Source organism: Lycorma delicatula, chromosome 1 (genome assembly GCF_047948215.1).
Source record: "Lycorma delicatula isolate Av1 chromosome 1, ASM4794821v1, whole genome shotgun sequence".
NCBI lineage: Eukaryota > Metazoa > Arthropoda > Insecta > Hemiptera > Fulgoridae > Lycorma > Lycorma delicatula.
The window spans coordinates 178,854,821-178,867,986 of NC_134455.1; the positions used below are offsets into that span (position 1 = coordinate 178,854,821).

Below are 13,166 nucleotides of genomic sequence, written 5' to 3' on the forward strand. Positions count from 1 at the left end.
TTTTTTTGCAGTATGACATGGCACCATATCTTGTTTGAACATTTCATTTCCTAGTGGGAATTCATGAACTTGTGTCACCACCTTTTCCTTCATAATCTTAATATGTCTATCACTTTTCAACATACCATCTACTGAAAGTAATGAACAAGGACATTCAAATGTGAAACAACCCCAAAACATTTTTTTCAAGATATGTTTTACTGATTGATGGATATGAGCCAGTGAAGTATTTTCATCTGATGCTTTTCTGTGTATGGAACCTTTTACATCTTAATATAAAAATGTGATTCATCTCAAAACATAACATTTTACCAGTCTTCTGTGGCCTATTTGGCATGTCCTTTGACCCAAAAGAGCCTGTTTTTGCACATTGTTGGTGTTAAAAGCAGCATTTTAGCTGGTCAATGAGTTTCCGTCCAGCTGCAAGAAGTTGTTGTCTATCAGGTGTCACATGAAAATCTGTTCCACTGGTTTCTAATTCTTGATTGAGCAGATAATATTGGATCATGTTTGCTTTTTCTTACTAATAATTGATCCTGTGTTGGAGTAGTTTTTCTTTTACAACCACCTTTGTCTTTCCTTTGAAGTGAAAAGAAACCAGTTTTTTAAAATTATTTTAACATATTTGTTATTGTGTTATACTGGTATGCTCAGAAAAAGAAACAATCTTTGAACACTTTCTTGGAGTTGTGTCCATAATTATATATTCAAAACACACTGAACAAAAAATACGAAAGTATGATCTTGTAATAAAAATACACTTTCACAAAATACTGCCCTTTTTTTGGTTCTGCTCCCCTGGGCTGACTCAACAATCAAGTATTACTCAGCCCAGGGGAGTGTCCTTGTGACTAATAAGCCTCCCTGACTACCGTCAGTACGTCCAGCATGACAGGTTGGTTCACTGGTCTGGTTTTTTCCTTATTTTCATCTTGCCTCTGCCTCTAACCGCTAAGGCCAGGGATACTGAGCCTGGCTATGCTGTTCCCAGGCCCTGCCCCAGCAGCCGGGTCTTTTCCGGGTTTTTTCCTTAAAGTAACATTTCCTACTTTTTGTAATCCACCTCCTTTGCTTGTATAACCTCAGTCTCGAATCTGTCTATTGTCAGCCATTCTTCTTTACCTCTTAGCATATATTTTGTTGTATTTTCTGGGGTAATCTCTTGTATATTATATCTTGCTTTTAGATCCTTCCAATGTGCACATTCAAAAAAAGGTGTGGAAGGGAGTGTCCTCTTGACCACAGTATACACAATTTTGGAGCTCCCTCCTTCTAAACCTGTGTAAGTATACACCAAAACATCCGTGTTCGGAGAGGAATTGTGACAGGTAGTACCCCACATCGCTGTGTTTCCTCTCTAGCCACGGTCTTATCTCACGAATAAGCTTCTTTGTCCATGCCCCAGTTGTAGTGGCATTCCACTTCTCTTGCTATTCTTGTAGCAAGAGATTAGTGGCATCTTTCCTCTCCATGCCCTCATAGATCCGTTTCATTTGGGTAGCCTGTAACTCGATCTGCGGTACCCCGGCCAGATCTCCGTCTGTATCCACCAATACCATTGGTGCAGTACACTGCCACGATCCTTAAATTCATTTGTCTCTACAGTGATGTCATCATCTTCACATTCCTCCTGCTGTTTAGTGCTGAAAACCAGGCAGGCACTTCATACAATACTATAGAAATCGCTGCTATCATCAGTAGCTTTATTTTAGCTGCTCTGGGTCCCCACTTGGCACCCATCAGTCTGCTGAGAGCGTTGACAATCCACTCAACTTTACTGCATACTTCATTGAGGTGTCGGTTGTATAGCCCATATTGATCGAACCATAGTCCAAGATATTTCAAAAAGGCGTTTCTAGTCCAACCCCATTGACCGTAACTCGAATTCTTCTAATCCACAAAATACTACTTATAACTTGCTAAATAATCAAAGAAAAATAAGCTCATATTACACTATTAACAGACAACTTAAGAATAAGTATGGATAAACAGTGCAGCCACAACATATAAATAAACCAAAAATTACCTGTGTTTGGATTAATTTTCACAGATTCCTAGGAGTAAGACTGCTGTTAGAGAAGGTCAACAAATTATACGGGTATTCTACCTGCATGATGTATCATAATTACTGTTTAAGACCCAATATTTATATTGTATGAATAAGGTTTAGGAGGCCTGGCTTTATCTATTGAGTATCTCAGCCCCAGGTCCTCAGGAAAAATGCATGCCCAGCCGTAGAATGTGTTGAGTCATTGGATCATAAATGTATTCACTGAACTGAAGAAATATGTATTGTGGCTTCAACAATGGCAATGACAACTTAGAACTTTATGGTAGCCCTGAAAAGGGCTGTTTGAGGTTTTTGTAGCGATGGCCCTGAAAAAGCTATTTGTGTGTTTTGCGAGATAGCTCTGAGAAGGGCTGTTGGGTCTAAAAACTGGTCTCCAGCAATGTTGGCTCAGCTGTTGGAATTGGACTGAGTTTTCCCTCAGCAGCAGTTGAGTCCCCACTAAAGTGTGGCAGTAGTGACCCCTAGTGTTGATTGTGTTCCATTGGCACGGCTGAGGGGATTTTCTCTGAGCTATTCCACATGCTGGGCCAGCTCCTGCTGATGGACTCACCAGCCAGGGTGCTTGAAGCCTGGCAAGATGAGGCAGGAAGATAGTGTCTGTGCCTAGTGGCTCCCTTGGTGGGCTGGCAAGGCCTGCTGCTCCAGCAGGGATTTTGGCATCTGCCAGTAGATCCCATGTTGGACCACCCAGGGAACTTCTTTCTTTTCCTTCTCCAGGCAGTGGTTGGCGACGAAATGCCTTTGCTGTGCTGTTGTCGACCTTTTATAGGCACCTGTGAGTTATGGGGGTCACAGCACTGCTGTGGTTGGAGAGAGTTGTGCTGTCAGCGACTTAGTGAGGAGGAATGCATGTGCTGTGCAGGCACATAGGTGAACTGCAGGCGTAATGCTAGCTGGTAGATGTCGGGGAAGTATTAACATCTACTAGCTGGCATCACGCTTACCTGTAGAAAGTACAGCATGTGGCAACAATATATAATATATATACTACATAATATAATTATTATACATATTTATATATAATATAATTATTATACATATTTATACATTATACATTATACAATTAATTATATCAAAACCATCAAATATAGTCAAAAAATGGTAAGAACACTTACCCAACTGAAATAATAAACAACATCATAGTTTTTTTATTACATATATAATAATAAAAATATATTTTATATATATATAAATCAGTAAAATCATATTGATTTATATGAGAAATTATTCTTTTTGTTGCCAGTGTGTAAAATATAAGAAAATATATTTAGAGGTTTCTACAAATACCAATCTACTACTAATAATGTAATTTGTAGTGCCCTAAACAATATAGGTTTAAAATAGATGATTTAAATAGATAGTGAACAAGATTATTATTGTATACAGGATAAATAAATAAATCAATCCAATTTAAACAAAAATTGAATTCACAGTATTTAAAGAAAATATAATAAGTTTTAGATTCCTTTAAATTATAATGTTAGTATAAATGTTAAATTAAATTTAAAAGATGCTTTTAAATTTTAAAAGAAGCTTAGATTTTTTGCTTAGTTTTTAAAAGAAGCTTTTAAAAACTAAGCAAAAAAAAAATTAATTAATAAATAATAAATTAATGTTATTATTTATAATAAAGGTGTCTGTAAAAATATATTGCATAGAGCAAAGTCATAAAAGATTCTTCTTAGGAAGGACAAACAAAGACCTTAAAAATACTTTCAAAGCATTTGCAATCATATAAACTAATAAACAAAATTCTAATTGTCCTGATCACTGTTGTGAAAATAAACTTATTTTGTAGAAAACATGTTAATTTTTATAAATCAGTAGTGGCAAATTTAATTTCTTCAAACTCACACATATGATTTAAAAACAGAAATTCCATGCATACATATTTCTTTAATAGTGTACTCATATCAGTTTCTGTTATTGCTTAATTTGGTTTTTACACACACACACACACACACACACACACATACACACACACATATATATATATATATACACACACACACACACACACAAATAATAATGTAATAATTGGTTTACTATACCTGAATTATTGTATTGATGCTAAAAATGAGAATCTTAAAAATGATCAAAAAATAATTTCAAAACACTCTAATGAGCAAATTTTTATTTTAAAAACAAACCACAAAAAAACAAAATTAATTCTCTGCAGTGATTGTGCTTTTGTTTCCATGTTAACAAATCTAATCCATGTCTTATACCTGTTGTGATGTGGTCAAGGAATTCATTCTTCTTGTTATGGTAATGATGTAAGAAGGTTAGTGCTGACCCATCCTCTTTTTGGTGTGTATGTCAGAAAGAAGCTTAGGTACCCAGTTAACACATCAGTTAGCTTTATAGAACACTGTTTGTGATATTTAAAAAAAATCCAAGTAGTTCTGTTATCATGAATCGATGATTTTCTTTCATTTTCACATCGACACTTGCAACAAGTTCATCTGTGACAATTGTGGGTTGACCACCTCTTTCATTGTAGTGAATGTTCAACCTTCCCATAACTTAATGGCACTGTTGTCTCACCACACTGTCACTCATGATATTTCCAACATTTACTGAACAAAATTCGTATTGAATTTCAGTAGGTGACAAGTCTTTTGCATGAAGGAAACTGATGATGGTACACACTTCACAGTGACAAGATTTTTTTGTTACAGCAGTTATTTCAAATGAGAGTTTTACAGTAACAAACAAGCGAGCAATATTTCCAATAACATTACTAGAACCGCACTTAACTGGGCTATTCAACTGTGCAAAGATCGAATCATTACCTTCCACTCCTTCGCGCAATACTGAATATTGGAGGTTAATTTCCAAATAGCCTTCATATTTCAGTGAACTATTTTATGTAATTAATGTAAAATTCTGATGAATATTAGAAGAAATGTAAAAAAATTGTAACTGGTAAAACAGTGGATGAATTTTGGCTCAGGCATATTACAGTAGAGTAGTTCACTAGTAATTGATAATCCTAGGATTATTATTTTTATAATATAAAAATCCAGATCTAAAAAACAAAACATGTCCCATAAGTCCTTATGAATTCTAAAGAAAGTTTTAAGCTCAAAGATTTTTGAAATCTTAACATAGCATAAGTTTTTTATATTAAAAACAGTTTTTTGGGTCAGTTTTATTTTTTTTTACTACATTACTTTTATTTTGTTTATATTCTGTTGCATTCATTTCAGTAATAGTTCTTTAAGTGTAGTTGCATAAATAATTATGGTATGTATGGTTGGTATTAATTATGGTACAGCATAAGTCAACAACAATATGTTCTATATAAGAAAGAAATAGGATATTATTCAGTGGCTCATGTTGATTAGCTAACAAATTAATTTTACATTCAGTATTTTAAAATGTTTTCTAGGGAGCCCAAAAATCTGTGAAGAAGCAAAAGAAAACTAAAGAAGAATCTCCACCTGCTAAAAAAAGGAAAAGAATTATCATGATGAGTGATTCTGAAAGTAGTGAAGATGGTTAGTGGTTATTTCATTTTGTGTGCAACATGATTGTGCTTATTGTTTATTTGATTTTCAGATACATTGCAAATAAAATATAACTGCTTCTTTTCTAAAATTCTGATTGAAGAGAAGTTAATTTGAAGCAATATTTATGAACTTTGGCATTTGCATAGAAACAAAATTTTTATCTTTCTCTGAATGAAGGATTAACATTTGCAATTTATTTTTTAAAAATTACATTGGAAATGTATAATTATACATACATTATCATTATATGTAATGTCTAATCTGTATATATATATTTAGATGAGGTGAAATAACACAGGAAATAGTTTTCAATCTTTACTATTGAAGTAAAGTGTAACTTTTTTAGTGTTCAAATGGGACTAAATGAAGTAGTAAGTACGGTAATCCCTTGCTACTTGTGATTACACTATCTGAAAATACTATGAATATAAAAATCATGAGTAATGAGACTATATGCATATGAGGAAAGCACGATGATAGGTTCTTTAAAGCATAAAATATGATATTTATTAAACATAAGTTCAGTTTCATAAAAATAAATTTAATACTTGCAGTTATTTCCAGCAATTTTATTTTTAAGTAACATTATTATTTTTCTTGAAGTGTTCTGGGTTTAAAACCGGGTCAAGTTGACCAAGCTTTAATGTGTAATAATTTTCAGTTATTATAAAATTTCTTTCTAATCATAAAAAATGGAGGAGAGTAGTTTTAATTGGGCATCAGTCTGTAGTTGAATAAAATAAGTAAATGTTAACTAAATAACATGTACATACTTAAATAAATATTTCCATCCGTAAAAAAATATATTAAAATTATTGTTAAGTACTGTTTTATCCTTCTTCTTCTTCTTCTTCCATCATGGTATAGGTGATTCACCTGTTTCGGTTTCAAATGGTTACCAGCGCTTTCTTGGCCGACCCACACTTCTTTTACCCTTCAGTCGATAGTGTATTATTTCCTTGGGGAATCTACCATCTACCATCCTTTTGACATGGTCCTTCCACTTCCCTGTTCTGTACTATTGTATCGCACAAGGGTAGAACATTTAATCTTATATCCTCGTTTCTAAAACGATTTTGTCTAGTGCACCTCTGTACCAAACCCAGGTATCTCATTTCCGCTGCCTGAATTTTATTGAGCTGTCTCTTTGATAAGACCCAACCCTCAGAGCCATACAATAAAGTAGGAACAGCCATCACTTTATAAAACTTCATTTGTATCTCATTCAGCACCTTCCTGTGCAGTGTTCTCCTTATTATTCCACAAATGGCTTGAAATATACAGATATTCTAATTGTAATCTCTATCATTCTCTTAAGTAACATCATAGCCTAGGTAATTACAATGAGACACCTGTTTAAGAATCTTATCTCCTAGAACGATTTTTGATCTAACAGGAAAGTTTCCCAGAAATGACATGACTTTTGTCTTTGTCAGGGATATCTTCATATTATATTGAGAGTTTAAACCATTCAGACTGTTTCTATTTAACCAAAATTATTCAGAATTATTTTCATCTTGAAAAAATACAATTAATATTCTATTGCTTGAAAATGCAGTAAAACAGGAATCTCATTAAAATATGAATTGTCTTTTGAACTTTAAAGCTTTGTTCTATGGATGGGTCTAACTGATCTGAAACTGGGTTGTGTTTTTGTCCAATTAAAAATTATTCAATAATTTCGTACATTGTTTGATTCATATAATAATCCAGTAGTCTTTAGATATCTGTTGTAACATAAATTGATTTAAGACTACATACGCATCTACATTCCTTTTTTATATAATGAAAACTATTCTTTTAGCAAAAATACAGATAAAAAATTTTGAACAGATATTTTTAACTACCATTTTTTTAAGGATTTATTAAATCCTTATTTTATTTTGTATGTTTTTCTATAAGAAAATGAGAAAATAAATTATGAAAGTAGTAATTTCAAGGTTTTTTTTTTATTGCGAGAAGGATTTTAATCTTCATGTTGGGCCTGGGAAAGTAAAAATGTTTTCATTGCCAATTAAAGGGTACAGAAGTATAGCAACTTATTCATTTGTTATTTCATATTCATGCTTACAGCATTATAATAAAAATTATTATAAAAAATTCAAATAAATTTGTTAATACTTAAAAATGTTTATTTCCCAGTTTAATTTGATAAACTGGAAAAGTACAGTATTATGTTTAAAATCTTCTAATGCACAATTACTAAAAAACATTTGTATATTAGGAATTCAAAAGTTTTATCCCTGTCCCAGGAGTGCATGAAAGCCATTTGAAGTGAAAATCATTTATAAGTGTGTGTCAGGAAAGTCTTAATATTTTAATTTCAGCAATCAAACAAAATTTCCCCGATTTCTGCTTTGAAGATAAAATAATACTAAACTGAAATTCTTTGAACATAAATTAGTGATTTTATGTTGTGATGATCAAAAATAAACTTTTTATTGGATTCCAGAACTGTACTTTTTAAAAAAACTTAATCAAAAATCATTTATTTAGGTTTGATTAAAAAAACTTTTTTTAATTGCTTATAAGAAAAATAGATTTGCAACACAATTCATAGAGTATTTAATTCTGATTAAATGGGTGTAAATAATGTCAGTTGAACAAGATACAAATTTAAGAAATTCAACTGAACAAAACAGATCAAAGTATGACAAATGGTCTTGATTCTAAACTAAACATTAAGTCAAATTGCAAAAATTTAATTAACTAAAAATTAAATTTCATCTAACTTTTTTAACTGTTTAAAATTATTTCCTTGGTTGTTTATAAAATTCTAGTAACAAACAACATACTAGAATTTTTTTTATCTTAAATAATGCATTTATTCGTAAGAAGTTCAGATTTCTTATTGTGATATTTTTTCATAATTCATTATTTAATATTGTAATTATTTTTTAATTTCTTACAGAATTTCATTTTAAGAATTGTTAAAATTTATTGTAATGTTTAATTGAACAAGATGCTGGAGGAAAGACACTCAATAGTTACATTGAATGCTATCAGTATTCTTTATGAAGTTATGAATACAAATTTTTTTTTTTTAAATTGTGGTCTCTAAAAGTCCACGTTCCAATCTCCACCTTCTTTGCAGTTTTCTTTTTGCCCAATATTCTCTCATTCTTTGAGCTTATTCTGTCACTCTTCTTTTTTTCGACCATTCTTGAGCACCGTTGTCTTTTTTTCCTTTCTTTTTCTTGAAAACCCTGTATTGATTCAATCTTCTCGTTATAAACTTTTCTGTCTGATATTTCATTTTCTGAAATGTTTTGGTTTTTTAGATTGATTTTTATCTCATTCATCCAATTAATTTCATTTTTCCTTTTATAAAAATAATTAAATATTTGATTTATAAAATTGATCATTCTAAAAAGGCCAATATTAACATATTCTTTTATTAACAAAAAAAAATTATTCTTAATCTCTAGTATTATTTACATTAATAACGATTGATCACAAAGTTAAAAACATTCATATTCTTCATATTAAGTGGAATGAGTTTATAAGACAAAAAAGATTAGTAGACTAGTTAGTAAAAATAAAATATTCAAATAATTACACTTTTATTTAATATTCTTGTTCAACAATATTTGATGTATAATTATATTTTAGGAAAAAAGAACAATTTATTTTAATAAAAATGCCATATTTCATCTGTTCCATTTGTTGAAGTTTCATTGCATATTTGTGTGAGTATGTTGTGTGGGTAATAAGTGTGTAGTAATAATAATAATAATTGCAAAGTTAATTTTTATTCTTTTATTTTTTCTTTCGGGACATTGAAGAAGTGGTTAATCGTTCACCATCACCTGAACAAAGAGAGCCAACACCTCCACCCCCTGTTTCTGACGATGAAGACATAATTCCTGCAACTCCACAGTTAGGGAGAAAAAAGAAGAAAAAGAAGCTAGTGGAAAAAACATTTTTGGATTCTGATGGGTACCTTGGTAAGTTTGTAGACGTATATAAACAAGATAAGATGCATATTTTGAATACAATCTGATAGTTTGGAAATACATGAAGCATATGAGTGATAAGCATTTTGGAACTTGAAAGTGAAGTAAGGATGAAATACCAGTGGTTGAAAACATGTTTAAAATTAAATGCCTCTGATATATCATCAACGTTAAAAATCTGGGTTAGATTATTTATATGATATTCTGTTGAAATAATTTATTAGGGGTTATGACCAAAGCAGTGTAGTATGCATTGCTTGACAATAAATTAGTTATTGAATCCTTGACTATATGATTAACTGTAATTTCATAAAATAGAATTTTATGCATTGTAATCTTAGCAATCAAGAACAATTTTTTAAAGGATAACTAACTAAGTTATTCCATGAACATCCAAAGTGTGTATATAAATTTTTAAATGCTACTCCTGAATCGTCTAATGTTTCTAACCCTGAACTATACCCAAAAATTAAAATAAAAAATCTATCTCTACTACAGACTTAAAAATTAAAGTAGCTATTAATAAAAAAGAAAAGTGAAAGTTTTAACGATTGACAATGTATGATGGCTGAATACCTTGACTAGTGCTTTTAAAGGGAACCTCTACTTGCTAATAACAACATTAACCTTAAGTGTATATTCAAAAATCCTTTACAATTTATCACAAGAGCAAAATTTGAAATATACCTTTTATTTATATAAATATTTAAATAAATCTCTTAAATCATGTTAACCAAAAAATTATTATATAAATTATGTTTTTGAACAGAGTACATACAGGTATAATAAATATTTAATAATGTAATAAAGTTGACATCTTTAAAACTTGATTTAGATGCTTTAAAGTGGAACAGTATAGTGTGATCTTGTTGGTCTTGAAATTAATTTATCACCTAAAAAAATGCCATTAGAAATACTACTTTTAAATTGGTCATCAGAACTACTAACTAAGTTTGGTAGGATTATTCTAAGATTAACTTACAACTTGCTACACTTATTAGTGAAACTGATGATTCCATTATCAGAAACAGATGACTAAGATTTTATATTTCAGTAATAAAATCAATTAAAAATGTAGGCTCTCATTTATAGACTCTGGGTTTCCCAGAAAAGTGTCCTTGGCCATCTGCTATGTTCTTCCTCAAAATTTCACGCTATTCATGTTACCTTTTTACAAATGATATGATTATATCTATCTCAGAAAATAGTTACTTAATCAGACGTTATTGGAATAAAGTTCAAAAAATCATTAATTAGATGGATTGAAAATATCTAACTTAAAATATACATAAAATTGTTCCAATTGTTTCTGATGTTATGTACCATTGTTAATCACATGGATAGTGTACCATTAATGATAAAAGTAGTTCTGATGACCAATTTAAAAGTAGTATTTCTAATGGCATTTTTTTAGGTGATAAATTAATTTCATGACCAACAAGATCACACTATACTGTTCCACTTTAAAGCATCTAAATCAAGTTTTAAAGATGTCAACTTTATTACATTATTAAATATTTATTATACCTGTATGTACTCTGTTCAAAAACATAATTTATATAATAATTTTTTGGTTAACATGATTTATGTAAACCAGTTTTTTATGAAATAAAAATTCAAATTAACAACATTAATTTATGAAAATATTTTATTTCTAAAAAAAAAGTAATGTTTCTTATCTTGAACCAAATACATAATACTTTTGCATTAAACAGCTTAATACTTTGCCTGTTTTTAATAATTTATTTAATGACGTTTAAAATTTTTTGATCAATTAATTTAAAATTAAATAAAACATTTTCCTTCGCTGAAAGACTATTACTTTGTGGATGAGTTTTAAATAATATTTATTATGTAAACTTAATTTTTTTGCATTCTTAATTTAATATGTATTGAAATGTATATTCAAATGTTTAGCAGTTAAAATGTTTTAAAACCTTGCCTTTTAAAAACTTTTATTCTGCTGCAAATGATTTTATTTATTTATTATCTTAACGCATTTATATTAATATTATTTCAACAAATCAGTTTTGTCTATTAATATGGATTAAAACTATATTTTGTTAATATTTTAATTTTGTACTGTATAATGTTGATCAGATCAAGGTTTTCCATGGTTTCCTTTGATCCTGCGAGGTAAATGCCGGATTTTACACAGATTTGCTAACTTACCTTCCCTGGCATGATGTATACCATAATCTACCCAAACCTATCTATCTATTTAAACCGATTTATCTAAACCTCAGATAAGGTATGGACTTTGTTTAGTGCAAATGTGTTTACCTGAGGACTGGTTTGCATTGAATTCGTTCTTTTTTCTTGTGTAAAAGTGGATCTCAAAGTTAAAAGTATGAAGAATAAATTTATTATTATTTTGTTTTTTCCTATTATTATTTTTTTTCAAAGGTTAGTGTTTTTTTTTATCTGCTTTATTTTCAGTACTTTGGTGTTTCAGTGTCATTCCTTTAAAAGTGATTTCTTTTTGTTTTGTTATATATTTCTTTCTGTAACTAATTTTAAGAAAATATTAAGCAAACTTTTTTTTAATGTATTTGAGTACATTTTAAAATGGAAATCTCAGACTTGAAGGTCTCTGATTTGTTCTGACCTCAGTGTCAGGGAAGAAGGAGACTTTATTTGTATGACTGCAAGTGCCATAAGGCACTTGCAGTATGACTGCAAACCTTGATGTGGTGAGGCTGGGATAGAAGATCAGTTATCTCAAGAAACTTGTGGAGGTGTTGTCTCTTGACAATAGAAATCTCCAATCCCCATAACTCTTATGAGTATCGAGAGCCAGGCTGATGGAATATCCATTAATTGCCAAGCAGAGGCAAGTTCTTGCTGAATCAAGGCAATTTGGCTGTCACTTCCTGACATTTCTGTTTCTGAATTGGGAGAGGAAATTCTTGATAGCAGCAGCTTCACTGTCATCAAGTCAAGAAAAAAAAAGGTGGTGAAGTGCTATTAAGTCCAATAAAATTCTTTTGCTGACAGTAGGCGTGCAAGGGATTTGGCCAGCCTTTTTGCAGAGTCATTTGGTGTCAGATTACTGTGTGACTTCAGTGGTTAGGCCAGGGTGTCCTCTGCCTTTTGTACTTAATGAGATGAGATGGAAAAATCCTAAGGCTTTTCTCTGGACAACCATGTTGTCATAATCAGGGATATGAATGTCATCAATAGACTACCAGCACAGATCCGTAATGTTGCAAAGAATATTGGGAGATAGAGCCGTACAAGGTTGTTATATGCTGACATCCTTTGTCAGTTCAACACTTTGTTCACTTTCCTTCGGGTTCTTTCAATTACCAAAGTCGCATGAAGAGACACATTACTGCAGTGTCACATTGTTCCTTTATGGATCCAAGTGTAGATCTCACACACTAAATGTACATATGCCATGGATTACATTTAAATTTTGGTGGTAATACAGTTTTAGGTGAAATCTTGTCACTGGAAATTCTGAGGAAAGAGTTTTTATAAATGACAGGAGGGGTCCTATTTTGTCTTGGAAATGACTCCCCTCTTTAATTATTCACGTACCTTCCAAGACAGAATTCCATCAACTCCCTTTTGTAACAATTAATATTAACAAGTTTTACCTAAAGTGTTTTTCAGAACATT

General features: G+C 30.9%; 1 protein-coding gene across 1 annotated transcript in view; it reads left to right on the forward strand.

Annotated features, from left to right (window-relative positions):
- The window catches only part of LOC142325976 (uncharacterized), a 57,263-nt gene that overhangs the window by 34,579 nt on the left and 9,518 nt on the right, over positions 1–13,166 (forward strand). The window contains exons 7-8 of the mRNA XM_075367974.1: positions 5,466–5,574; positions 9,372–9,533. Coding sequence (XP_075224089.1) covers positions 5,466–5,574; positions 9,372–9,533 — 271 coding nt within the window. The remainder of the gene's footprint in view (positions 1–5,465; positions 5,575–9,371; positions 9,534–13,166) is intronic.